We start from the raw sequence: 26,490 nt of genomic DNA, 5'->3' as shown, positions 1-26,490 counted from the left end.
TGCAAATATTCTATAGATAACCCCCTGTAAAATCTATAAAACATCCTGCAAACACACCTTCTTAGGACTCAAAACAAAAACATTCAAAATAATGAAAGCTTTCAATGGTTTTTGCGTTGTGCTTAAAAGTTATGTTTTACTAAAACAACACATTAAGTACTTTTGCAAGGCAGTCAAGACAGAACAGAAGTATTATTCGTACGCTACAATTATATAATAGATAGATAGTATATAGAGTTAGACGACTTAGAGATACTAAATTATATAGTGTTAATATGTATGTAATGCATGTATGTCTTATATACACATTTCCTAAAACTTGAAAGCTTTATTTAAATATATTTTTACATGCAAGTATGAAAATACATTTGACAATATATATAGCGAAATATTATGTTTTTATTAAGTTCTATTGCGATACAATGGGGCTCTTTTTGTCTATGTCAGATATATTCGCGTTGTTCTGCGGCGCCGCCCCGTTCCCAGGGCTGGCTGGAATAGCTCCCGCCCGGTCAATGCTCCACGGGTTCGATCCGGAGATGGGCGAGTCGGCGTGACCGAATCCGGTGTGATTATCGTGCTCTACGGCATTGGTTCCGTCATATTGCGTGTTCTCTAATCGGGTGATCAGCCGCTCATCCTCCTCGCCGAACTCGCCGCCCATTAGCGTCGGCTCGCCGACCACCATCACGTCCTGGGAGGAGAGGGAGAAACTTGGGCCGGAGGGGGATCGCTTCTGGTTCGTCACGGGCGGTGTATTCGAGTTGTTACCGGCGCCGCCTGAATTGGAACCCTTCCGTTTGCGCCTCTTGTTAGGCGGCCGCTGCGGGTCCTTCTTGCCGGGCGGGGCTACCATGCGCTGCCACTTCTGGAACAGGGTCGTCTTCAGGCAGTCCCGCGGACTCAAGGCGTATGCCTTGTGCCGCGACATCAGCTCCTGCATCGGCTCGAGTATGACGCACAATCGAAGATAGTTTAGGGTCGAGTTTGTGATCCCGGCTCTTGTGATGTTCTTTGTGATTTGATCTAGCAGCATCGGATCTGGGGGCAGGGAGGTGCCAATCACGGATCTTGGAATGAGCTCTCGGTGTCCCTTGATGGTCATGTGCCACGACTTGATGCGCATGTAGTCGTCATACATGAACTCCAGAATCAGTCTTGCATCCGCACAGACCTTGGTGAAGAAGGGCTTGCCGTGCTGCGTGATTACCGTGCACTGATCGCAGTCCAGCGTGATAGACGTGTTGTGGAACGACTCCTTGGCGTGCTTCAGCTGGAAGTACAGATCGGACACGCCGCCCTCGTATATGCTGCGGAAGAAGCGCGGGATGAGCGTGCGGCCAATTGTGTACCGCTTGGGCCCGTCCTCCAAACAGAACAGAATCGTCAGCCGGGCGTCGTCCTCGAAGAACTCCGTGGTGAACGAGTCCCACCAACAGTTGTCACTCTCCTCGTTCCGCTGCTGCAGCCGCTTGTTCAGCTCGAAAACCCGATGCTCGGTATGACTGAAGTAGGAATTGTGCCGCCTGAAGCCCTGGTCGATCCGCTCCATTTGCTGCGGCCCGCCCATCATCGGGTGGTTGCCCCCGTGGCCGAAAGGAGACGCTGGCGGCATGGGATTGAACTGCCCGCCAACACCAAAGACCGTGGGTGATGAGAAGTGGCCGGCCTGGCCGCTGTTGAACGGTGTGCCGGAACTGGCTGGCCGACTGAACTGGCCCAAGCCAGAGGAAGGCGATCCGAAGGGGCCGCCAACTGGGCCGTTGAAATTGCCCGCCGTCGAGGACTGCGGATAGTTACCGGGAATGTTCTGCGCACCAACAGGTCCGGGTGTCGATGAGCCTGAGGGAGCAGGTGACGAGGTATACTGAGGTGTATTCGATCCAGGCTGGTTAGCGTTCTGAAACACTATGGACTGGTTGCCGGCGGGCGAGGACTGGCCGGCAGGTGGATAGGGATTGCCGCCAGAGTTGTACGGCAGGCCGCCTTGCGGAAATCCGCTCTGGTTACTGCTGCCGTCCGGATTGAGGGCCGCCGAATTGGACGCGGGCAACATTGATCCGCCCTCAGAAACCGCCTTCCAGCTGCCGTCGTCAATGTTTGCTTGAGAAGTCATCGTATTGCCAGTGTTCAAACCCCTACGATTCATGCCTGTGCTAGATTGTATCGGGCATTCGCATCAGCCTGCAATCCGGAGAGAGAAATGCATTAGATCCCACGTAAGTATTATTTCACGCAGCTCTTCGGCGCGGCGGCGAGCGTTCGGTATATTTATACGCCTGTACGTATGTATGTGTATGCACTTGTCTGTATGTCCTAATGCATTTACAAAATATGTGTGTACACACACACACTTTTCGTTGCTCGTTCACACGTTTGAAGTGGGAAAACGCACGAAAGCCCGAAATAATTTCCAATCAATAACGAACAGGTTAGTTCCGTATACGCACCTTTGCAAAAGGCATACAATATTTTAATTCTTAAAGCACAAACACATATAAATGTATCTACAATTTAAGAAAACTGATTGGCCTCCACCGATAGTTTTGCCATCGCTTTCCAAATAGCCCATTTCGATAGGTAGGTGGTAGGAAAACGATGAGTTTGCCTTACTTGCGGAACGGTGGACAAGAAACACGAAACGCAAATTGTTTTTAAAAAATGGGAAGAGCGTATGTATTTAATAAGAATTTGTATTCGAGTTTTGATTTATTAAGGAGCGGTATAGATATTAAATATTGGTTATACCCATTGGATAAATATCATTTTTCTTATGTATGTTGAGAGGATATTGACATTTGCATGTTTTAAAAATTAAAGTATGTTAAACGAAAACGAATACATATTTTTATAGGCGTATGTAAGGTACAAATTACCCATTTCAAGTGTTACTTATACTCTTCAATAAACGCCCAACCAAAACATTCCAATTTGTACGCAAATAAATAATAATCAAAAAGCTGTATCTATCGATATCGCCTGCCGATGTCGTGAGTAAAAAATAAGTATGTTCCATTTTATTTCATAATTTTCTCGCCGCACCCTTGACTTAATAATTTAGTATGTGCCGTATAAATTTGTAATCAAAATATGGTTGTTTAAGACTGTTGCTCAAAATTTGTTAGCTTGTTTGATATTTATATAATTATCACCTTGTTGCACAGCCACCAAGTGCAGTGATGCCAAACTTGTTGAACATTTTCATATCAGTGTAATTGTGTATGTATGTTTGCACCTTGTGAACGGCATTTATTTCGCACATTTTCCCCATGTTTGTTGTACTATACAAATAATTTCTTGGTTTTATGCATTTGGTTTAATTTATGTTCTCTCTCTGCCTTTTTTGTTAAGTAGTTACTTTCCATTTTCAAGAACTTGTGAAAATGTGCTGTATTATGCAGTTATATATGCACATTCCTCTGTATGCATGTGTGCTGAAATGTGTTTGTTACACTCATTTCTGAACAGAAATAAGCGTCGCGATTTAACTAAATTCCCTTTTGTTTGTTCACAGAGCGAGGAAAAATGTCAACCGAAAGCCTGAACAGCTTAAGCGACATCGAACTGCACAGGAAGCTTATTCAGAGCGGCTTTCCCAACACCCCGGTGACCGAGACAACGCGTTCGGTTCTAATTCAGAAGCTGAAGAAGCATCTCAGAGCAGATAAGCTGAAGAAGCGCAGCAACAAGTACGTGCTGTACTCCAAGGAACAGTCAGACTCTCCCGTCTACCACTACCAACAGCCGCCGACGGGATATGCCAATGGCAATGGCATAGATAACAATAACGATGTGGATCTCAGCAGGAGTCCCTCAGCATACAGCCGCAGCTTCGACGAGTGTGACTCGAGTCCTCTGCATCTTTCTGCTTCCAAAATGTACGCCCCGCCGCCGGTGGTGGCCTCCAATTACGACGGCGACCTCTCGCCGCCCCTCAGCCTGGGAGGCATGAATGGCAAGTACCGGCCGCAGTCCTGCTCCCTGCCGTACTCCATAGACACGTCGAATAAGATCAAGATATCGGACGGAGGCGTTGTTAACAGGTTGCTTAGCTTTCGCGACACCACGATCCAGAGAAAATTCAACACGAAAGTTCCATTCACAACGCAGGCGTCGAGGGTCCCCCAAAAGAGCGAAAGGTTCCCCCGCTTATCCTGGGCGGACCTCAAAAACTTCTTTAAGAACCCCGACATCCGACCATATGTAATACCACAAGTGCTCATCTCGCTCTTTTTAATCTTCCTGACAATAATCACGGTCCTGTATGTGGGCAAGCGCTTTGAGCATAGTCCCATTGACAAAACAGTGCTGAAATATACATTATGTAATCCCACTGACTTGCGACTGGCCACCGAGCAGATTACCTGCATAGATAAGGATGCGCTTACGAGTGCCATGGACTTGACTGACCAGATTTTCAAGCAGCTGAACGAGCGGGCCAGGCTCCATCACTGCAAGGACGCCAGCCAGTCGCCCAATTTGGAGGTAAATGAGTTTATAAGGGACCTGGTCGTCGGGAACCCAATGACCCACCGAGGAAGTATACACACTAATATGCTGGCCACTAAATACCTCATTGTCGAGAATCCGCATTGGATGATTCATGTGGTGGAGTCGCCGGACAAGACTGCCTACTTCGAGCTCTCTGAACCGAATCTGCCGCTCAAGTGCGTTGTCCTGAAGAAAATGACACGTTTTTTTACAATGATCGGTACGTTGGTTCTGGTGGCAGCCGGATGCCTTGTCATCTACTTTGGGATTGCCCTGTACCGCGTCAAGCAGAAGGAAGCCTTGCTGGCGGTTGATCAATTCACAAAGGACATCATCAACGAGCTGATTTATCAGAGTTCTCAGAACGAGAGTCCCGAGGTGATCATAAACCAGCTGCAGGAGAAGTTTGTGCCTGCCAAGAATCGCTCGAAGCACCTGTCTTCCTGGAACAAGGCGCTCAAGGCCCTGGAGAAGAACGATAGCCGCGTGCTGTTTGGTATGGTTAATCGGGATGGCAAGGCGCTACGCACTATGGCCTGGAACAGGAACCTGGACAAGAAGGACATGGGCCTGGTGAAGAAGTGGCAGAGCCCCGCCTTCGACAACTCCAACAAAATTGCAAATCCACCAACGCCCTGCCTGAAGATAAGGCACATGTTTGACGCCTCGGAAGTTGATCAGGCCAACCTGAAGCAGTCCATCGTGGAGTCCATCATTGAGAAGGTGGGACCGCGCTGCAAGATCTGTGACGTGCAACTGGACATCCAGTCCTGCTGCGTCTACATCCGGTGCGCCACCGAAGAGGACGCCGGCATGATACACAACGAGATCAATGGCTGGTGGTTTGACAAGCGCTTGATTTCAATTAAATTCCTAAGACTTGAACGCTATCTAAGCCGTTTTCCCAAGCCCTCGGCCGAGCCCTTGCTCTACTTTCATCCCAGCGAGGCGGCCAGCAACAACACTCACTCATAAAATGCACACACAACTCTACACCTAGACACTTAAGTTATTAAATGCGAATTTGTTTTTACATGTACGAAAGGCGTTCTAATCTCTGCGTTTAATGGATTTCTTTTTATTTTAGCTAATTATCAACTAGTTTTAAAACGTAACAAGTCAAGCTACTTTGCAAGGGAATTCGAAGACAGGGCTCCACTCTCGCCGGTTTCCAAGTGCTTAATGAGGCGGTACAGGGCAGCGGCTTCCTTTATCTTGCTAAAGCCAACGCAGAAGGCTTCAATTTCAATGAATAGTTCCTGGAGAATATGTAAATAGTTAGTTTAAGCACTGCTAACTAGGTTGGCTTGGCTTCTTACCTTAACGTTCACAATCTTATTTCGAATTAACGACTGAAGAAATACGCAGACAAGCCGCACAAGGCGGGACTGCATGTACTTATCCTTGACTGTTTCGCATGTGGAAATGCAGTTGCTAATGTATAAGTGAATGAACTCCGTGGGCAAGGGACCCGATGTAGTTAGTCTAAAGCAAATAAGCATAAGATGATGTTGGGTAACAAGCTTGTTTCAAATCGTACCGGTTGACAACTTCCATGGAGTGCAGTGTGATATCCATGTTAACCAATATATTAAAGTACTCGGTTATGTCGGTGGTCATCATCAGTCTTAATAGAATTTCAATGGAAATCAGAGGATTGTTCTCAACAAGCAGAGGTAGCTGGAAAGGTAAAGGTAAGTAATTGTTGGCTTTACGCAGTCACAGCTTACTTTGGCCGGGGTCAGTCCATATTGTCGTGCAATGTCCGTGTTCTGCTTCAGCAGATCATCAAACAGGATGTGCTGATCCTGGAGGCTGAGTGGCTGGAGAAAGGCTTGCTCAATGAGGTGCTTGGTATTCGGTGTCACATAGTTTGATTTGTCGTACAATATCTCGAGTTTATCGCTGTTGGACTGGTTAATCCAAAGCAGCTCGTCTTCGAAATCCATTAGGGGCGGAGCGATGGAGAGAAACATCTTGGCTGGCTATTTTTAGTTTTGAGTTAATGCCGCAACTTTTCATATGATTATCTTTTTTCCTAAGGTTGACAATGTTTATGAAAATGTTTTTTGTTTTATTATTAAGAAATTGTAATTTAGTGTGACCAAAGGGGCAAAGCCAGAAAAAGACCAGAGGAACGCTTGAGTTGTAGAACAGCCACAATTTTAATATATATAATATTTACATTGTTTACAAAAGTTATCTAGAAATGTTTACTTTAATAATTAACTTAAGGAATTAATATTATATACTAATAAATAAATAAATAAATGGTTCGTTTCCCTCTTCACTTTGTTTCAAATTCAACGATTTTTCTTAACGCCTAGATGGCCCTCGCACTCTGGTCACACTTCGGTGGATTCGTGGTAATCCTCAAAATAAAAATAAAATGGACCGCGGTAAAGGCAGCGGCGGGTCGAATAGATCCCAAAAAAAGGTGCCTCTGGGCGGAGAACTCTTCGCTCTTGGCACCAAAGGTGTTCGCGATGACTCCAAGTCCAAGATCTTGCCCATCAAGTCCATGTCATCGGACAGAAAGCGAGAGGCCACTTCCTCGCTGGCCAGTTCAAGCAAACGGGCCCGGGTGAGCCTGAAGGAGCCGGCGGCGGGTACCACGGACATATCCTCTGGCAGCAGCCAGTGCGAGTCCTGGGAGCAGTTTGCCATAGATTGCGAGCTGGACAACATCATCGAGGCGATATTCGCGGCCCTGGAGCAGAACGACAACGAGACGGTGGGCCGTCTGGTCTGTGGTGTTATAAAACAGACGTCTACGAGCTCCTCTCGCTCCAAGGTGGACAATATCGCTTTTCTGGCTCTGACCTACGTGGCCAAGCTGCAGCCGAACATTTTCAGCACAGATATCGTGGCCTGCGCACTGTTATCCTTTCTGCGGCGAGAGGCGAACGTAAAGATGCGCTACAACACCAATCTGCACATTCTGTTTGCCAACCTGCTGGCCCGGGGCTTCGTGGACATATCCCAGTGGCCAGAGATAATGCTGCGCACATATATAGACGATGCGGTGAACGAGAGATACTGGGCGGACAACGAGCTTTGCGCTCCGTTGGTAAAGAACATATGTGCTGCTTTCAAAACTCGCACTCCCCACATCAGTCTTTTGCGCTGGGACGTGAGCTCGACGGCCATTCCCTCGGGAGGGGGCGGCGGCCCTGGGCACAGAGACAGCAGCAGCGTCATTGTGGACGACGATTCTGGGGACAATTCAACGCAGAGCCTGGACGCCAGTCCCTTGAACGCCGAGTCCGAGCCCATTTCGGATGCGATGTGCACCATCAAAGCGAGGTTTAGCGATGCCGTGGTGCAGAAGCACGTCAGCGATGCCATTCGCGATCAGCTGAATAAGCGGCAGCAGCAGGATAACTACACGCGGAACTTCCTCAAGTTTCTCTGCAGCACGGCCGGCATCGCGGAGGTGCGATGCTTGAGCATCTCCCGGCTGGAGCTCTGGATACACAACGGCAAGCTGGTCAAGTTCGCCCAGCAGCTGCTCTCGTACATCTGCTTTAACATAAAGGGAAGGAACACCCAGGACAACGAGGTGCTCCTGGTGCTGGTCAAGATGAGGCTCAAAACGAAGCCGCTGATCAACCACTACATGTCGTGCCTCAAGGAGATGATATACCTGCAGCCGGACATCCTGAGCACAGTGATGAAGCTGGTGGTTCAAAATGAACTATCCAACACCAGGAATCCGAACAACATGGGGATGCTGGGTGAGTTTGCCTACTGAATGCTTCGAATTTGATCACAAACTACATCTTATCCACAGCCACAATGTTTCAAACATCCTCGGATCAGTCGGCGGCCAATCTAGCCGAGATCTACCAGGAGTTTCTGCTGCAACGGGACGACTGTCTGCGGACTCTGCGTGTTTTCCTGCGGGAACTTGTGCGGATGCTGCGATTCGATGTGAATTTGGTCAAGTTTTGCAAGACCTTTCTGAGCGAGCGGGAGGACTTGACCGTGCAAATAGAACAGTTCGAGTTCAAGGAGCGCATCTTCCATTCCACGGTGGACATTGTGTGCCTGTGCATGTTCCTGTCGGCCACTCCGCAGGCGCGTGAGGCGAGTCTGTCGCTGAAAACCAACAGGGACACGAAAAACAACCAAGCTCTCCTAAAGCTGTACAACCAAATGTCCCAGATCCAGCTGGACACGGTGTCCTGGATGTACGAAACGGTGCCCACTATCTTTAAGATTGCGGCAGCCGAGTATCACCAGGCGCTGCACAAGCTGCTGCTGCTGGACAGTCCGGAGCAGTATTCGCGCTGCGATCAGTGGCCGTCGGAGCCGGAGCGCGGTGCTATTTTGAGGATCATCTCGGAAACACCCATTCACGAGGAGACTCTTCTGCGTATCATACTGATTGGCATCACCAAGGACATTCCCTTCTCCATAGCCAACACCTTCGATGTCCTGTTGCTCGTCATCAAGCGGGTCTCGGGAATGAAGGCCACTAATATACCGGCGGTGCAGGCCAACAAGTTCGACATCATTGACTTCCTGTTCAGCATGTCCGAGTACCATCATCCCGAGAACATTCGTCTGCCGTCGGACTACGAGCCACCGAAGCTGGCCATCATCGCCTTCTACTGGAAGGCCTGGCTGATCCTGCTCATGATCTCGGCCCACAATCCCTCGACCTTTGGCGCATTCTGCTGGGACCACTATCCAACGATGAAGATGCTAATGGAGATATGCATAACGAATCAGTTTAACAATTCGGCGGCCAACAAGGATGAGCTGCAGATAATCACCGTGGAGAGGGACCACATCCTACAGTTTGAAACCTATCTGGCCGCCCAGACATCGCCCCATGCTGTGATCACCGAGGAGACGGCCATTCTAATCACCCAGCTCATGCTAATGGATCCCATGGGCACGCCGCGTAAGGTGCCCTCGATGGTGTTGGATCAACTGAAGTTCCTCAATCAGACGTACAAGCTGGGCCACTTGTTCTGTCGCTGTCGCAAGCCGGACCTGCTGCTGGACATAATCCAGAGACAGGGCACCACGCAATCCATGCCCTGGCTCTCGGACCTGGTGCAGAACAGCGAGGGGGACTTCAGCCATCTACCAGTGCAGTGTCTGTGCGAGTTCCTGCTCTTCAACGCGCACATCATCAACGAGGAGAATAGTCGCGATGCCGAACTGGTCAACTTCCTGCGGAATTTGATATTCGATGCGAATCTCAGCCATCCCATCGTCTGCGAGCTTTTGGATTACATATTCCGCAGGCTGTCGTCCACGGTGAAGCAGTCACGGGTTGCCGCTCTCTCGGGACTAAAGATCATCTTCAAGCAGCACTCGGGAGACTTTGAGAACGAATGGCTGTTGAAGTCCATCCAGCAGATCCCCCATTTCTTCGAGGTGAAGCCATTCATCATACCGCAGCTGCGCGCTGCCTGCCAGGTGGAGAACTGCCCGGAGCTGATAATGGCGTACATCCAGTTTATTACTGCCCATACGCTGAACGATCCGGTGAACGAGATGCTGGACCATGTGATCGATATGGCGCAGTTGATCGTGGAGCGCAGCACCATGTTCCAGCACATCATAATTTCGCAAGAGGACTACGACTACGTGCCCGACGAGAACCGCATCCAGACCCTCAAGTGCCTGTTTGTCATGTTCAACAATTACATCATCAAGCTGCGGGAGTACCATGAGCCGTATGAGTGGACTGAGTACCCGGATCTGCTGATGGTCCAGTTTGACGACGGCGTCCAGCTGCCCCTGCACATAAACATCATTCACGCGTTCATTATACTGCTCACCTACTCGAACAGCAATATGCCCGAGTCGATACCGATTTTGGATTACTGGTTCCCGCCGGGGCGGCCGGCGCCCGTGGCCTACCTGCCCAGCATGCCCCAGGAGCAGGTGCAGCTGCTGCCCGACTGGCTGAAGCTTAAGATGATCCGTTCGTCGGTGGACAGGCTAATCGAGGCCGCTCTGAACGATCTAACGCCCGATCAGATCGTGCTCTTTGTCCAGAACTTTGGCACCCCGGTCAACTCGATGTCCAAGCTGCTGGCCATGCTGGATACCGCGGTGCTTGAGCAGTTCGATCTGGTGAAGAATGCCATCCTGAACAAGGCGTATTTGGCGCAGCTAATTGAGATTCAGCAGGCTCGTGGAGCGAAGAACGGGCACTACACTGTCCAGGCGCTCGATCTGCACTCGCACTCGCAGACCGTGCCGGATCTGCCCAAGATCAATGTGGTGATCCAGGAAACCGTGGAGATAGGGGATTACAATCCATTGGAGAGTGCCCATTGTCCCACCGACCGCCTGGTCACCCAGGAGGTGGCCCAAACCATACTAACACAGCCCGATCAGTTGACCATTGGCCGGAGTGCTGGCCGATCGTTGATACAGCGGCTGTTGGATGTGCTGGTGGTTACGCCCACCACAACTAGCAGCAATCGAAGTGATCTCGTGGCGGCCATAACCGAGGTGATAGCTTCCGGATGCGACAACAGGCCCATCATAATGAGCCGAAATGTTTGCACCTTGCTCAGGACCTTCTTCAGCTGCATGCTGCACAGCGACAACTACCACATCCTCGAGAACACTCTGCAGAAGAACTTTAGCATCTTCAGGCACTCCTCCAGCCCGATGCTGCGGCAAACGGAGCTGTATCACCAGAGCCTGATGTTCATGCTGCGCAATTCTCGCGAGATTTATGTGCAGCAGTTCAAGGCGAACAACGCAATGATGGCGCGGAAGAGGATCGTTCGGGGCATCATCGACAGCTTCGATGACACCAAGGACTGCAAAGTCCTAGTCGCAAAATCCAAGAGCGATCAGCTCTTTTACAACGGACTCTTTATCGACTGGCTGTCGGAGGTGGATCCCGAAATTGTGTCCACTCAGCTGATGAAAGAGCACTTTCTGTTCTCCAAGTCCTGCAGCGAGTTTCGCTTCTATCTGCTGTCCCTGATCAATCACCAGACCAATTGGGACACCATCGAGAGGATTGCCGAGTATTTGTTTAGGAACTTCCACGCGGACTACGACTACGCCACCGTTCTCAACTATTTCGAGGCACTGACCACCAATCCGAAGCTTTGGAAGGGTCGCGAGAAGTACATGTCCAAGAACGTGCGACCCGACGCCTTCTTCCTTCTTAAGACCACAGAGCTGGAGCCCTTTGCACACTTCATCCTGCACGAAGGCCTCGCCGAGATCAAGGTGGACAGCAAGAACTATGACTTCAAGCTCTGCTCCCGCATGAATCTGCTGTTCAAGCTGACTGAGAAGCGCAGAGACCTCATGGTCAGAGTGATGGAGCATGTGGAGGAGAGTGCGGTGTCGGATTATCTAAAGTTGCAGGTCCTGCAGCAGATGTACATCATGTATCCACGAATCAAGTTCCTCCGGCCGAGCAAGACAGGCGAGCAGTCCTACAAGCTGCAGAACCTGAAGGGATGCCAGGCCGACAAGGTTTTTAATAATCTGATAACGTGCCTGGGCAGTCTGGTGGGCAAGAAGGACTTCGAGACCCTGTCGACGGACACGGAGCTGCTCCTGCGGAAGCTGGCGGCCTCCCATCCGCTGCTCTTCATGCGCCAACTGAGCGTTCTCTCCTCGATTATGCAGGGACGGGCACAAATGAGCATGAAGGCTCTGCGGGAGGAGCACCACTTCCATCGGTTCGTGCAGATCCTGCGCACGCTGGAGCTCCTGCAGCCCACGATCTTCGAGGACACGTACAAGCACGAAATCCAGAACACACTGTCGTGCTACTTCAACTTCTTTAAGCACCACAGCTCCGTGAAGGAAGCCTACCAGATGCTGAACAAGTTCGTCCAAATGCTGCAGGCCTACATCAACTGCAACCCTTCGAGCGCCCTGCTTTTCATCGAGCAGTATGTCGGCATTCTTATGGAGCTGGCCGCAAAGTACACCTCGCTGGGTAAGCTGCAGGTCCTGGTCCAGGCAGTTGCCCTGTTGCAGCACAAGTCCAGCTCCGCCTCGGAGCTGGATGACGAGGAGGTGGCCAAAAACGAATACGAACTGGACGAACAGTCCTCGTCCTCAAATACCAAGCCCGTGGTGGTGATCGATGAGCCCATGGACCCGCCGCCAGCTCCCCTGGACACTCCTATGAGCGGCAACCGTGGATCTTCGTCCGTTCTCACCCTGAGCTCGTACAGCAGATCAAACTTCACAGACATATCGCCGCACTTCCTCGATCTGATCAAAATAATCAAGTTGTCGAACACCGAGGACGTGGTTCTGGGTCCCATGCAGGAGCTAGAGTGCCTCACCTCCAAGCGGTTCGTGTTTATCAACGAGTTGTTCGAGCGTCTGCTCAACCTAATATTCTCGCCAAGTGCCCAAATCCGTTCCATCGCCTTTATCATCCTGATCAGGCATCTGAAGCACAATCCCGGCAACTCGGACATCAACTTGTGCACCTTGAACGCATACATACAGTGTCTGCGGGACGAGAACTCCTCGGTGGCAGCGACGGCCATCGATAACCTGCCGGAGATGTCGGTGCTGCTGCAGGAACACGCGATAGACATCCTGTCTGTGGCCTTTTCGCTGGGCCTAAAGTCGTGCCTGAACACCGGCCACCAAATACGGAAGGTCCTTCAAACGCTAGTGATCCAGCATGGCTACTAAGTGATCAGATTTTATTAGTATTCCCCGACATGTGTGTAGTTTAAGCAGTAAAATGATATGTTTATCTTTTATAAATATTAAATGCGTCTTCGAGTCAAGTTAAATATTTCATTTTCTTTATTTCTACTGAAAATACAAATTATGTAGAAAATTCTCATACAAATTGGCGATCTCAACAGGATACGTTGGGTGTTGTGTTGGTTTCATCGCTGTTTCATGCATGCCTTGTTGTTGTTGATGTTTGTTAAATGCAATGCACAGTGCTCCTGCTCCTCGTACAGTATTTATTGGCGGTCAGTGGCCCGAAGCTTCTCCTCGACGGCTTCACGGGAGGCTTCAGACAGATCAGTGGCTTGTATGTACTTTTGCACGCCAACCAGCGACTTCTTCAGAGCATCGAACGAGCTGGAGTACAACATCTTCTTCTTGACCTGCCAAAATCAATAAGTAGGTTAAACAATTGTTCATCACAAACCACGAAAGTGTGCACAAACCTTGGCAGTATCGGGACACCACGACATAAGGAACAGCTTTTGCTTCTTTGAACTCTCAGAGGTGCCTTGACATTGGTGCATGTATTCAAAATCGAACAAGCCATATCTGTTGATGATATAATTAAAATAATATTAATAAGAATAACAATTTGTTGAGCACTCCACACTTACCGGCACTCGCCAGGTCCGCATTTCTGAATGTCCTCTAGAAACTGATCGTATTCGGCGTTGCGATCGGCCACAGTCTCCACATCGATCTGCTTCTCATCGCGAATGAAGAAAATGACATAGCGATGTTTTTTGTCCTTCTTTATTTCCTCGTATGTAGTCTTGCAGACATCGGACACAGTTACTCCAGAAGCCTGTTCAATTAGATAGAAGTTATATTGATTAACGTCAAATTAAATACATGCCACATAAAAAGTTTGCTTTATTTTGAATTTTGCAAAGGCGCGCAAAATTGTCGCCGGTAAATGTACATCACTAACGTCAAAATGCTGAGCGCGGTGGCGCATATGTACATAAATACATACATACGTATGTATGTATTTGTGTGCGGCTAACTGCCGACATAACTGCCCACTCTCGGCCTTTCAGCTGACACAGTATAGCCGTCCCTTTTCCGCCTGGCAAAAATTACATTTCTTTCATTGCCGGCAATAACAAGCAAAGGTAAATAATTTTCTATTTCGGCCCATTATTTTTGCATGTTATTTGTTTGTAACCGGCCTACAAACTATATTCGCATTTATGTATATACATATGTATGTACCTAGAGGGTAGCGGGAGGAAAGGGAGCTGTGGGCGTGGCACCATTTACAGCTCAACCGGCGCGCTCAGAGTTCAAGGGTAAGTTCACAAGTGCCGGCAAGTTTAAGGGTGAGTGCAAGCCGAAGAAGCGGAAGAAAAACGAATGGGCCGCTTTGATTATGCACTTTTCTCTATTGCCTGGCAGACGCACAATCGCGTGTGGGCTAAACGGAAGAAAATGCACGATTTCCCCCCCCCCCCCCCCCCCCCCCCAATAATATTCGGAAAATGCCGACAAAATCATACATGCAGACGTCTGTCACACATACAAACGCACACCAGCAAATCCAAGCATACACACGCAGCCAGGCGGCGGCGGAAAGCAGCAAGGAAACGATCACACTCCACACCTTAAATATGTAGTATGTCTGCCGATGCATATATGTATGGATAAATACATATTTCTGGATGGTAATATATTTTTACATACACACATTTGCGTCTGCCAGAACATAAGCCTTGCCCCGCAGATACATACATCTGCACATATTTATAGCCATCGAAAAAAAAAGCGGTATACCCACACACACTCATGGGTGTAAAAATATATACATCAAATATATGTACATATACATATGTGTGTGCATTTCTCTTTCCAACTTTTCAATTTTTAATCGCCATGCTCGAAGAAGGCCGCAGTCCATTTTTCTCCAGCTGCCACTTCGATCATTCTTCTGGGCTGAGTTTTTGCAATTTAACAGTTATGAGTGAGCGGGGTCCGCAATGAGTATGAAAACACTTCAATAAATGAGTAATATCCGTTCATACCAATGACTAATTTGGTTTATACGTACACGCACACATTCATACCCATCTATATGCCCGAATATGGCCAACGTACATATACGCAAAAAAAAAAAGTTGAATTATATGTATGATTGGAATACATACACTTATCTAAATGTGTATATATACAGATTTCAAAGGAGATGCTTATGATTCATCGAATCCAAGACACTTATTTGCACTCTTAATGGTCCCCTGCGAGTTGGCCACCATTTCGCTTCAAGTAGCTGTTTTACTTAGAATATCTAACAAGAAGTTGCAAGCGTACGTACCATTTTGCCTGTAGTTTTTTTACTTTCACAATCTTCGAATTATTGCCAAGTATATATTACAAATACTGTTTAACCTTCCGCCTTCTTTCACGAACAACCGGACGAATCAATTTGGTCGATTATTTCGCATAGGTTAGGAGTTGCCAAGCCACTGCAAAATAATATCGTGCTTCGTGACACTTCATGAGTGATTGTCTTCATTTTGGAACGGTGGCAGTGGAACACACGAAGGCTGATTCAATGTATTTTTTCAATTTTGTTTTGTAATATTAATTTCAAGGGACCAGTAAATTAAATATTATGTTAGTATTTATATTTTTAACCATTACGAATTGTGATTTGTTCACATAAATTAGTTCATCGAAGGAAGCATTTAAATTTTAAATGTTCTCACTACAAATTGAGATTCTATGAAACAGCTGTCATTTAGGAAACGAAATGGAACAAATAATCGAAAAATTTGTTAGTTATAATACTTACTTTATTATTATACCATAAGAAATATATTTTCAAAAAGTATGTTCATATAGGTGCGATTTATTCTTGCTATCTTATATCGTTGTGATATTCTAAAAGTAAAACATATTTAATTCTTCAAGTTTATTTTTGTTATTATTATATTAAATACAACGATTGCGATGAAATTTTTTAACAGTTCATATATTAAAAGCGTTATTATTATAGATTAACGATAAATATATTTGACTAATAAGCAGACACTAAATCTTTAATAAAATTAACACAATCCTCCTTCGTCTTCAGCGTCATTGTTTTCCTGAAAAAAGGTTTTTTAGTTTGTTGAAAGTAAGTTTTTGCTTTTGCACTTTTTTTTTTAATTTTTGCTTACATTTCCAACACTGTCGCTGGGTTTTTTCTCCACTTGTATACCTTGAGGTAACGGAATGTTCTTGGATAAAATTGCATATTCAACATCCATATGTCTGATAAATGGAGATGCCAGCATCCGGGCAGCCAACTCTGGATCCTCGTCATCAAAGGCTTGCAATAGGGTTTGCAAAGTTGATACCTCTTCGGGCTCGCAACAATTGCCCCATTCCCTGAATGTTTTTTCAGCTTCCACGGAATCGCCTCGGGCTAATTGAACCATCACCAAAGCCACGACTAAACGCCCAATTTGACCATATGATTCGGTCTGTTGGTTTAATGCAATCTCCTTTTTGAGGGCGTTTGTGGCTTGATCGTACCTAAAAGTAATATAATAGTCTATAAAGGTTCCGAGACTCCAAATAGAAAGCTTACATCTTGAGTTTCACCAATATTCTTGAGACTTTCGATGCATATTCAGCGGCTTGGCGGACGGAATCCTCAATCTACGCAAGACAATAACGATATATTAGGAAATATGGGAAATAAAACCCAAGTACAAACCATTATAACTTCAAGTGCATGTTGGTAGAACCGCAGTGCCAAATCGGGATGCTTTTGCTCTACCAATTTGGCCGCTTTATCCAACGCGGACGCAGCTGCTTCCGGTGAACCGTGTTGCTGATAGAGATTTGCCGCCTTATTGGCGTACTCCTCGGCTTCGTGTAATTTATCTGTCTCTTTAGTTAGCAAAATGATCTGAAAATGTATTGTTTTAATAATTTAATCTAAGACATATTGCAGAATATAATATGCATACCTGCTCGTAGCACTTTGCAGCATGGAACCATGACTTGTTGTTTTTGTAAGCGTCAATGGCCTTTAAAAGGCAATCTTTGCTTTTGTCAAAACTCTTTGCTATTCGATATGCAGTGGCTAAAATATAAAAAATATTATTAACAACTTTTGCAACATTAAAAACCATTTTCCTTTTTCTACATTGTATGTAAGTAATGTAATGTAAATAATTTGATACGTAAACTTAGTTGGCCCACTGTGTTATGTACACATATACATTGTATGTATGTACATACGTATACACATTGTCACCAAAGTACGTACTTAAAATGTTATTTAAAATATGGTTCACCTTTAAGTTGGATATCTTAGAGGTCTGCTTTCTTATAATATCTAATTAAATATGTTTTAGACAGATAAAAAATCTTACCAGCTTTGGAATACTCATCCGCAGCACTATCGTAATCAGGTACCCATTTCAACAAAGAAAGCTTCAAACTGCAAAGATCGATTTGACTTGAGATTTGTGTTAAAACTAATAAAGTTTCACGTACCTCTTTTCGGCCTGACGCACTAATTCCTCGGCTTCGGCAATCTTTTTGGCAGCAGCCATTTTTCTCAACGTTTATGTTTTGCAGGAAAAATCAATTGTTTACCTTTTTAAAAAAGTGTGACCAAGTGCGACCAGAGAAATAACAATGTTTTTAAAATCTCGGTGGATTGAAAACTTTGCACAGGTGAAGACTGCGCATGTCGGAATATGGGCAAAGATGAGGGATAAAATACACTGAAAAATGTGTCTCAATGTTAATGTAAGTAAATGAAATAGATTTTTATTGGCCTAATTTTGAGCTTAATTACATATGAACTTTATTATAAAATTATTTTGATTATTAGTTTGTTTTAATATAATTAATTTAAAATGTTTGTAACAGTTGCTTTTTTTCAGTGCATTACATACCTGTTCTGTTTTGATTTGCAAAGTAAATAAAAAGTGCATTAGGTAATAAATTGGAAATTTGCCAAGTTCTATTTTTTAATACTTTCAATTATACATTGATAACGGTTTCAATCTTAATGTTCCAATTATTTTTCATTTAATTATCGCATTTAACCATATTTGACTTTGTAATATTTTGCAGATTTAAAAATGTCACACAAATCTTGTGTGGAACTAAGTGAAATCCGAAAATTGGATAAAATAGTGCAGCAATGTGAGCTGTACATGTCCAACAATAATATCGACGATACAGTAAAGAAGCCGCCTTTAAAGGAATTCAAACGGAATTGCCTTCCAAAATCCAATAAATTTGTCGAAAGGGAGCTCTTCTCTCTCATGTGCAACCTGAATAAAATTGAAAAGAAGCAAGTCTTCGTTTCAGATATCTTGATAAACGCCAGCATGTTTGACGACAAGAAGGAAAGTTTGTCGAGATTTCCAAAGAATGTGGGCGACCATAACACTCTGGTCTATCACAAGTTCATGCGAAATAGGCCCAATAATGATGACGAATCCCTTCAGCTGAAAACCAAAGCGTACATTAAGGAAAAACCAGGCGATATTAGTGCGGGAGAATGCTTCTTCTCACCCCTACTAATCAAGATCAACAATAAAAGGGATGGTTTGAAGAAGGCCAAAGTCAGCAAGGGAGAAAGTCAATTCGATCAGGGCAACATAGCCGGAGAGGCCAAGACAGGTCAAGCTAAAAAGTACTCCAAAGCCACAAAAAAATGCGTCAAGTGTGATAAGAAAAAACTGTATATTAAAAACTATCAGAGCTCGGTTCGCCGCGATTGCGATTTGCTTTGCTCCTACGATCCTGTACGGAAAAACAATAACGATATTTTTCTGGGCCACAAAACCAATAGCAACAACTCTTTCGAGTGCATGTTTAAGAACATCAAGTACAATCAAAATGGTAAAACGGCTGAGAACGCAATGGGTGCTGATCACTACGATGATATGTTGGATAAGGAGGCTCTGCTTGGATCAAAAAGCGAGCCCAAAATGCAGGATCCTGCCGATATGGTACGTTTACAAACTATTCCTTCTGAGCTCATTTACTTTTATGTTTGATTTTCCCACAGATAATGTCTTTGGGAGGGAATATACTTCATGACCAGAAGTTACAAAACAACTACTACCACAAGTGGACACTTCTGCACTATTCGCCCTTCAAAGCTGTGTGGGATTGGGTGATCTTGATCCTTGTCATGTACACGGCAATATTCACACCGTACGTGGCGGCGTTTCTGCTGGGAGAACAGGATTACCAGAGGAGAAATAACAAGTACATAAACTCTGATCCCATTGTGATAATTGACTTGATAGGTGAGTTTAGGAGACTTGTAAAACTAAAACAGCTAAAAGTTTGTCTTTGCAGTGGATGTCACGTTTATTGTTGATATTTTAATCAATTTTCGAACCACATTTGTGAATGGACAGGACGAAGTAGTAAGTCACTACATAGTGTTTGCAAAATATCTACAATAAGTACTACGTATATTTTCCATAGGTATCTCATCCAGGTCGCATAGCAGTTCATTATTTAAGCGGTTGGTTTCTGATTGATCTCGTGGCAGCTGTTCCATTTGATTTGCTTTTAGTCGGAAGTGATACCGACGAGGTAACTCCTTCATAAATATTATCTACAAGTCAATCAAATTTGACAATTTTTTACAGACAACTACCTTAATCGGACTCTTAAAAACGGCCCGACTACTAAGGTTGGTTCGTGTAGCTCGAAAGATCGATCGTTATTCTGAATACGGAGCTGCAGTACTTATATTGTTAATGGCAACCTTTATATTAATTGCTCACTGGTTGGCCTGCATTTGGTAAAATTCAAAGGTTTTAGTTATTCCTTCTGAGGATTCACATATATTGTTAAACTCTGTATCAGGTATGCCATTGGGAATGCAGAGAAATCAATCGCCTCGAAAAACATCGGCTGGCTGCACTCACTGGCCTATGATATCCAAGAGCCCTATTTCGAGAACAAAACTGGTGGACCCTCAATAAAGGTATTTCTGTACAGGAAAATGGGTATGAAGAAATCACTAAAATCTTTCATTTCAGTCGCGCTATATAACAGCCTTATATTTCACATTTACTTCTCTCACCTCTGTGGGTTTCGGAAATGTGGCTCCAAACACGGATGCTGAAAAGGCATTTACGATTTGTGTAATGCTCGTGGGATGTATGCACTTTTTACATTTTATGCACTTGAGATACTGAAAACTATGATATTTTTAATTTCTCATTTAAGCTCTTATGTATGCAAGCATTTTTGGAAATGTATCTGCGATAATACAAAGACTTTACTCGGGAACCGCAAGATATCATACACAAATGTTACGCGTTCGGGAGTTTATAAGATTTCACCAGGTAGCGATCGAGTGTTCCCCTATATAACCAATATTTATGCTTATTTTTCACTTAGATTCCGAATCCTCTCAGACAAAGATTAGAGGAGTATTTCCAACACGCTTGGACCTACACGAATGGGATTGACATGAGCTCCTTGCTGAAGGGATTTCCGGAGTGCCTTCAGGCAGATATATGCCTGCACTTGAACCGAAAACTGCTGACAACTTGTGCTGCGTTTTCAGAAGCCAGTCCTGGGTGCCTAAGGTAGGCAAGCTTATTAAATCATTTTTACCATTTTTGCTAACCAGATTTCAAATTCGTAGGGCTTTCTCGCTAAAATTTAAAACCACACATGCGCCTCCTGGAGATATCTTAGTGCACAGAGGAGATGTTCTTACCTCTTTGTTTTTTATAGCAAGAGGCTCAATTGAAATTCAGAGAGGCGGCAATATGATTGTCGTATTGGGTGAGTTTCTATTAATTCAAAATTATATATGTATGTTTATTATAAGAATACTTTGCAGGCAAGAATGATATTTTCGGGGAAAATCCGTGTATATATCCAACGCTTGGCAAGGCCAATGGAGCCGTGAGAGCATTAACGTATTGCGATATCCACAAATTGCACAGAGACGATTTGCTAGACGTTCTGGATGCTTACCCCGAATTCCTCGAGAGCTTTGTCAATAATTTGGTCATTACATACAATATGAGAGATGTAAGTGAATTCAAAGCAAATTCTTAAGTTGTACAATTAAAATTAACCATATTTTAAAGGACGAACATTGCGGCGTTGATTTAAAACATCGCTACTTAAGAGCGAGGACGTCAGATAACAACAGGAGCTCTGCTGATATTCCTTCCATAAGAATGTAAGCTATTTCAAAATGAGTTCAATAAGATCGCTAAAAGAATCACTTTCAGAGTTGGGCTGCGTTATAAAAAACACAATGTAAACACCTCGATGCATAAAGGTAAAAACGATAATTCTCGCGATGTTAATATTTTCATTGAAAACGAAATCGCCAACTATCATTTGGATTTATTTGAAAATAATAACTAATCTTAAAAAATATGAATAATAAATAACAACTGGCACAATTTTAAATAAAAGTATTTGAATCTCGTTTTCGAAGAATATTTTATTCAATAGAGCATAATAAACATTTAAAGTATGTGCTTTTTGTGCTTTTAATATAAAATCTGAGCAGCATAATCGGTAAGTAAATAGCATATAAGGTGCTTTTAGTCTAACAGAACATTTTCTTGAACTGCTTGAAAATGAATGAAATAATTTCTAAAAGGTTCAAAATGGATGCACCAAAGAAAAGTCCTATAACACTTCCAATGGCCACTATAATTCAAATAAAAATATTTAGTTTAGAATAGTATAAAAAAGGATAAATCCTCACCTATTAAATCGAGTTTAGTCTGAGTTACTGTTCTGTAATACCTGGCCGTTGGCGGCGAAGCTATTTCTATTTCAACAAAATTAGAGCTTTCGGATATATTGTACGTTTTTTCACGAGACCTTTAAAATGATTTATTAATTATTAATTCATTAAATGAGGATGCTTTCCTTACCCCACAAAGGTTATTTGCTGTTCCATGCAGGATGGCAAGCAAGCCATATTAAATCCAACATAGTCCTTTACCTTTCCGGCGAGATTTCCTAAAATCAATCACCATCACATGTAGAGTATTGTAAAACAAATTATGAAAGACTACCTGCATCCAAACATGCTATTTGATCAACACCGCAATAGTTCTTTGAACCTAAAAATAAAATCAATTATATTTCCACCAAGTGGTTTTTATCAAGTGACTAGCATACTTCGATCAAAATGACTGAATAATGTGCAATTGCATATTTCCATTTCAATTTTGCTTCGAGTGTTGGACATACATATGCTAAAACTGGATAAAGAGTTATCTCATAGCTTTAGCAAATGAATCTGTGAGGAATAACCTGTACGACATTCCCGGTGTTGTGGTTTCACTTGGAAATTTACACATCCTTTGGGAAACTGGCTCATAAATCACGTCTTCGTTATTGTAAATCTCCTCAGCATTGAAGCTATGCACCTTTAGGGTTGATCTTTATAATATTAGTTTTTCAATGATGTTTGATAGTAGACTTTATAAACCATACCGTGGGCTCACCGGTTATAGTATAGGATACGGCATTAAAATAAGGCAAATCTTCGGGACTATTAATATACAACTAGAAGGGGAAATACCAATTATTAATCTATTAAATTATTATTTCGATGCATACATCATAACGGTAGACCAGACCACTTCGTAATATCAATCGCAGATTGCGATATTTGTCCAACGAAGAGTAGCGCAAAGGCATTTCATTGATATTTTTACTTAGACAGAAAGTTTAATTATTAGCTTAAAATGCACTCAAAACTATTTTCTACTTACTAGTCAAGTAAATTGTTAGCCAAAAAGCAATAACCAACTTCTAGCTCATGAAATTTGAATATCTGTTCGCAGTCTGGGAGCAGTTTTTCAGAGAAGTAAATTTCCTCAAAGAATTCTGTGCATACCATGGCGAATAACTGTATAATAAATCATTTGACTAAAAAATTAAGCAGAACGGTCAACAAAAATTACCTCTCTTCTCATAGCCAATATATCAACTCCGCAGGTGGAATTATAATTCTTACAATATTCCCCCTTCAAGTACAAGTTGTTCGGGTTTATAAAGAGATAATCATATAAGGTTCTTATATACGTGTAAGAGGGTTTTTCGCCAGGAAAGCGTTTCTTCACAGCATTTGTAAAATCGTCGGTTATTCGATTCTTAGACAAACATATTCCAATCGAGGGAAAAGTATTGGTCCAACGGCTGTAAGCAGTTGTCACTCCAATGCTCGTGGAATCCGTTTCAAATCGATTCTTCATTAGAATAAATATTGAAACTGTACTCCATCCGGATATGAAGAGCACAAATATCCAATATATTCTGTGATAAAGTTAGATTCTTACTTACTTATGTGAAAGAAATTTAAATTGAATTTGTTTTACCTTTTCTTTTTAAACAAAAATTTAACGAGTCCCGAAAGAACCCTGACTGCATTCAACGACATTTTCCTCACTTTTGCTTTAATCAATAATGCAATACATGAATACATGAATATTTAAACACGCAATTATATAATTATATATATAGGCACGCAACAATTTCGGTTTTATTAGTCATCCTTTAGTTGGACACCCATGCTTTGATGGGTACCTCCAATGTCCATACTACTTTCATAAAACAAATGAATAAATTTATTTTCAAAAACTTGCACTTACCCCTTATGTGTGTGTGCAATTATATGTATGTTTGCAAAGATGCAACAATTATAACAGAGAAGATGAGCCTGTCCAAGCGTTGAGTTTTATGCTCCATAGAACACACGCTATCGCTATTGCTTGGCTGCAGCATCTGAAAGCTATTCTGTAGTTCAAATCATTCACATGGAAATAGCATACAAATTAATTATTAAAAACTGCACTCAAGTTTACAAAGTCTACGTTTATCTGCAATAGATAGATAGATCATAGATGGAGATAAAAGTACAATCTGTATATAAAACTACGATTTTTTAATTGATTTTATTACTTAATCAATATTTTCCTATAACTGTGAATGATTTCTCAAGTTTATAACTCCTTTCACGTTGGAAACACATAGATGTACCTCTTGCAAACCGAGTAGCAAATAATTTAGATGAAAAACTAATGCAAGTAGTCGTCAGTAGTTGTCTGCAGTAAAAAGTATTTGTACATTATGCTGGGGAAAGTGAGAAACGGAATTATTGTCATTTACGTGGCTATAGGTATGAAAAATAAGATCACATTGATCCTTTCAGTTAACCCATAATACTATGATCCCCAGGACTTTTTTATATATTGGCCAATATAAACGGATCTTCAACCTACATGAGACCCAAGCGACAGGTAGATACTTAAAATTACCAAATGGACAAAGAAAACGAAAGTGTTGTTGTTGGAACTCTCCTTAATTTTCAGATGTGGTCTATGGATCACCACCCAGCCATTGTTTTATATAGGCAACACCCGAATGCGATGCGAAAATTCTATTGGTACAATTCAAGGACACCAATAATGGTGGGAAAAATGCGACTTAAAAACTATATGCGTAGTATGCAAATGTTGCCACGATATGCAATGCTCTCGCCTGTTCAGTATCACGATACTTTTGGGAATTCGAAAAGGTACGTACATATATTTTCTATATTTCGGTACGTTGTTACCTATAATTCGGATCTTTCAGAAGCGTCTTCAGAGATTTAAACAATATGCATGGATTTAAAACCACATCAACAACGCCTGCAACAACCATGGATTACGTTGCAGCTCAACCGAATCCTTCAATGCTGTTTAGTACAGGTCCGATTCACCGCCCTGTGGAATATATAGCCCCCGTAATTGTGAATCCATTCGTACCCCTAACGGCTAAAACACCTAGTGCTGAGCGTCTTATAGGAGTTACCAATAGGTGGAATCATTCACGCTACTCCAGCGAAAGTTGGAACAACAAGTGCCCAGAACGAATAATGAACACAGCCGCCGGAACTACCGAAGACTGCTTTAGAAGCTCTCCTCCGGACTTTGCTAAAGATCAATATACTGCTCATAGCATGCCAGTCAGTGAATTGCCAGTCACAACAACTAATTTACCGTTTTTTAATTATGTTGCGCATACCTTTTTTACGCTTGACGATGTCATTCTGCCCCGTTCGAAGCCAGGAAAACCTTCCGTGAAAGACACCAACGAATTTCGACCAAAACCAGCAGTTTTCACAACCGATATTACAAAAGAGCTCGTTACTGAGCGCTTCCAGCGTACAACGCACGCAATACCAACAACAATTACCACGACAGAAACTGCATGGCTACCAGTCAAACCCACATTTATGAACACGGAGTACATAAGCAGTTCTAGTTTCTTTAGTCCAACAATTCCGACAACAACAACTACACCAGCGCCTTCAACAACAACAACAATCGTTAAAACTGAAGCGAAAGTTTTTGAAGCCCCTACAATTTGGACAACAGCTCAACCTATAAGAAATAATTATTCAGCTCCAAATGTTTCAACGGAGTCATATAAGCAAAGATTAAAATCATTAAAGGCTACGAAAAACTTTTCTTCAAATATTGAAACTAAACTCAAATTGCTAAAACTTCACTTGAAAAACCTTGTCTCCACAAAGGAAACGTCAAAGTTCATTCAAAACGTAACGACGTCAGCTGTTATCGATAGTAACAGTACAATAAGCGATAACACAACAACCCCGACCCCGACACCCGCGACGAGTAGAAGAAATGCCAATCGAAAATTAAGAAAAGTCAGGATTTTATCATCAACTAAAAAAACTCCAGTTCAGATATTACGAAACTCTACAAATTCCAATAAATCCAAAATGGAGCATAAGAAACCAAAAAGAATGTTCGAAAGACGAAAACTCTTCAATTCTACTGTTGCCCCAGAAATATTAAAAAACGCATCAGCTGATGATATCGATTTGGTCAACAAGTTTAAACGGCGAACCACAGTAAGCAGTCGAAAACAGCTAAATGTTGCAGAAAGCCCAAGCGTTCGAAACTCAACGAAAATACTTAGCCACACAATTGCAAAATCCCGCGCCGATGGGATACAAGAAGAAAAGTCAGCATCCGCTTTGGTAACGGAATCTGCAATTATGACAATATCCAGCGGAAATATAAAGCTGAGGCAGCCAAACATAAAAGTAAAGTCGAAACAGCACAGCACAAGAAAAAACATTAATTTGGAGAATGATAATTTTATTCCGTCCCTTCCAATAGAGGTATATTTTAAGAAAGTCAATCAGCAATAAATGTGCATAGTCTGAAAGTCACGCGAAAGAACATATTAAATTATTTATAATTGCAGAGACATTATTAAGCACCCCTTAAATATGCGTTTTATTTAATT

The 26,490-nt window shown here is 43.4% G+C and overlaps 9 protein-coding genes across 17 annotated transcripts; 4 read left to right on the top strand and 5 right to left on the bottom strand.

Annotated features, from left to right (window-relative positions):
• Positions 1-377: 377 nt before the first annotated feature.
• Positions 378-2,591, bottom strand: Chi (LIM domain-binding protein 2 Chi). The gene is made up of 2 exons (XM_017163150.3): positions 2,451-2,591; positions 378-2,184 (listed from the first exon to the last, which is right to left on the bottom strand). Exon 2 carries the CDS (start codon positions 2,147-2,149, stop codon positions 410-412), a length of 1,740 nt encoding a protein of 579 aa, XP_017018639.1. The 5' UTR covers positions 2,150-2,184; positions 2,451-2,591; the 3' UTR covers positions 378-409.
• A 434-nt stretch (positions 2,592-3,025) lies between these two features.
• MAN1 (LEM domain-containing inner nuclear membrane protein MAN1) lies at positions 3,026-5,524 on the top strand. Of its 3 annotated transcripts, none has more exons than XM_017163145.3 (2): positions 3,026-3,060; positions 3,515-5,524. In XM_017163145.3, exon 2 carries the CDS (start codon positions 3,526-3,528, stop codon positions 5,464-5,466), a length of 1,941 nt encoding a protein of 646 aa, XP_017018634.1. In that variant the 5' UTR covers positions 3,026-3,060; positions 3,515-3,525; the 3' UTR covers positions 5,467-5,524. The 3 variants fall into 3 exon arrangements, with proteins under 3 accessions (XP_017018634.1, XP_017018635.1, XP_070139918.1); XM_017163146.3 differs by lacking the exon at positions 3,026-3,060 and adding an exon at positions 3,067-3,219; XM_070283817.1 differs by lacking the exon at positions 3,026-3,060 and adding an exon at positions 3,067-3,223.
• A 23-nt stretch (positions 5,525-5,547) lies between these two features.
• On the bottom strand, positions 5,548-6,590 carry Not11 (CCR4-NOT transcription complex subunit 11). Its single transcript, XM_017163151.3, has 4 exons — positions 6,222-6,590; positions 6,032-6,171; positions 5,811-5,976; positions 5,548-5,750 (listed from the first exon to the last, which is right to left on the bottom strand). Exons 1-4 carry the CDS (start codon positions 6,465-6,467, stop codon positions 5,616-5,618), a joined length of 687 nt encoding a protein of 228 aa, XP_017018640.1. The 5' UTR covers positions 6,468-6,590; the 3' UTR covers positions 5,548-5,615.
• Positions 6,591-6,829: 239 nt separating this feature from the next.
• On the top strand, positions 6,830-13,256 carry IntS1 (integrator complex subunit 1). Its single transcript, XM_017163094.2, has 2 exons — positions 6,830-8,228; positions 8,285-13,256. Exons 1-2 carry the CDS (start codon positions 6,881-6,883, stop codon positions 13,150-13,152), a joined length of 6,216 nt encoding a protein of 2,071 aa, XP_017018583.1. The 5' UTR covers positions 6,830-6,880; the 3' UTR covers positions 13,153-13,256.
• tsr (Cofilin/actin-depolymerizing factor homolog tsr) lies at positions 13,247-15,674 on the bottom strand. Its single transcript, XM_017163096.3, has 4 exons — positions 15,515-15,674; positions 13,818-14,008; positions 13,647-13,752; positions 13,247-13,583 (listed from the first exon to the last, which is right to left on the bottom strand). The coding sequence occupies exons 1-4, from the start codon at positions 15,515-15,517 to the stop codon at positions 13,437-13,439; spliced, it is 447 nt and encodes a 148-aa protein (XP_017018585.1). The 5' UTR covers positions 15,518-15,674; the 3' UTR covers positions 13,247-13,436.
• On the top strand, positions 14,278-21,636 carry sei (seizure). 4 transcript variants are annotated; one of them, XM_070284755.1, is made up of 14 exons: positions 14,278-14,318; positions 18,280-19,166; positions 19,226-19,469; positions 19,522-19,592; positions 19,654-19,764; positions 19,821-19,975; positions 20,041-20,161; positions 20,217-20,337; positions 20,407-20,525; positions 20,581-20,771; positions 20,831-20,973; positions 21,032-21,225; positions 21,285-21,379; positions 21,432-21,636. In XM_070284755.1, the coding sequence occupies exons 2-14, from the start codon at positions 18,288-18,290 to the stop codon at positions 21,568-21,570; spliced, it is 2,583 nt and encodes an 860-aa protein (XP_070140856.1). In that variant the 5' UTR covers positions 14,278-14,318; positions 18,280-18,287; the 3' UTR covers positions 21,571-21,636. The 4 variants fall into 4 exon arrangements, with proteins under 4 accessions (XP_070140856.1, XP_070140857.1, XP_017018650.1 ...); XM_070284756.1 differs by lacking the exon at positions 14,278-14,318 and adding an exon at positions 17,813-17,949 and having other exon boundaries at positions 21,482-21,636; XM_017163161.3 differs by lacking the exon at positions 14,278-14,318 and adding an exon at positions 17,813-17,949.
• gammaSnap1 (gamma Soluble NSF attachment protein 1) lies at positions 16,032-17,816 on the bottom strand. Its single transcript, XM_017163095.3, has 7 exons — positions 17,692-17,816; positions 17,568-17,635; positions 17,160-17,275; positions 16,904-17,098; positions 16,775-16,845; positions 16,362-16,719; positions 16,032-16,289 (listed from the first exon to the last, which is right to left on the bottom strand). The coding sequence occupies exons 1-7, from the start codon at positions 17,748-17,750 to the stop codon at positions 16,251-16,253; spliced, it is 906 nt and encodes a 301-aa protein (XP_017018584.1). The 5' UTR covers positions 17,751-17,816; the 3' UTR covers positions 16,032-16,250.
• A 42-nt stretch (positions 21,637-21,678) lies between the features above and the next one.
• ppk29 (pickpocket 29) lies at positions 21,679-24,036 on the bottom strand. Of its 4 annotated transcripts, XM_070283986.1 has the most exons (12): positions 23,820-24,031; positions 23,547-23,768; positions 23,133-23,484; positions 22,941-23,077; positions 22,786-22,882; positions 22,660-22,731; positions 22,477-22,592; positions 22,342-22,424; positions 22,236-22,283; positions 22,092-22,179; positions 21,920-22,038; positions 21,679-21,861 (listed from the first exon to the last, which is right to left on the bottom strand). In XM_070283986.1, exons 2-12 carry the CDS (start codon positions 23,651-23,653, stop codon positions 21,758-21,760), a joined length of 1,323 nt encoding a protein of 440 aa, XP_070140087.1. In that variant the 5' UTR covers positions 23,654-23,768; positions 23,820-24,031; the 3' UTR covers positions 21,679-21,757. The 4 variants fall into 4 exon arrangements, with proteins under 4 accessions (XP_070140087.1, XP_041632791.2, XP_070140089.1 ...); XM_041776857.2 differs by having other exon boundaries at positions 23,547-24,031; XM_070283988.1 differs by lacking the exons at positions 23,547-23,768; positions 23,820-24,031 and having other exon boundaries at positions 23,133-23,195; positions 23,254-23,377.
• A 221-nt stretch (positions 24,037-24,257) lies between these two features.
• LOC108072129 (rho GTPase-activating protein gacF) lies at positions 24,258-26,441 on the top strand. The gene is made up of 4 exons (XM_017163164.3): positions 24,258-24,346; positions 24,406-24,467; positions 24,540-24,745; positions 24,805-26,441. Exons 1-4 carry the CDS (start codon positions 24,298-24,300, stop codon positions 26,390-26,392), a joined length of 1,905 nt encoding a protein of 634 aa, XP_017018653.1. The 5' UTR covers positions 24,258-24,297; the 3' UTR covers positions 26,393-26,441.
• Positions 26,442-26,490: the final 49 nt, after the last annotated feature.

This window comes from Drosophila kikkawai, chromosome 2R (genome assembly GCF_030179895.1).
Source record: "Drosophila kikkawai strain 14028-0561.14 chromosome 2R, DkikHiC1v2, whole genome shotgun sequence".
Classification (NCBI taxonomy): Eukaryota; Metazoa; Arthropoda; class Insecta; order Diptera; family Drosophilidae; genus Drosophila; species Drosophila kikkawai.
Note: the sequence above shows the minus strand (reverse complement) of the source record. Positions and strands in the feature narration are given on the sequence as shown.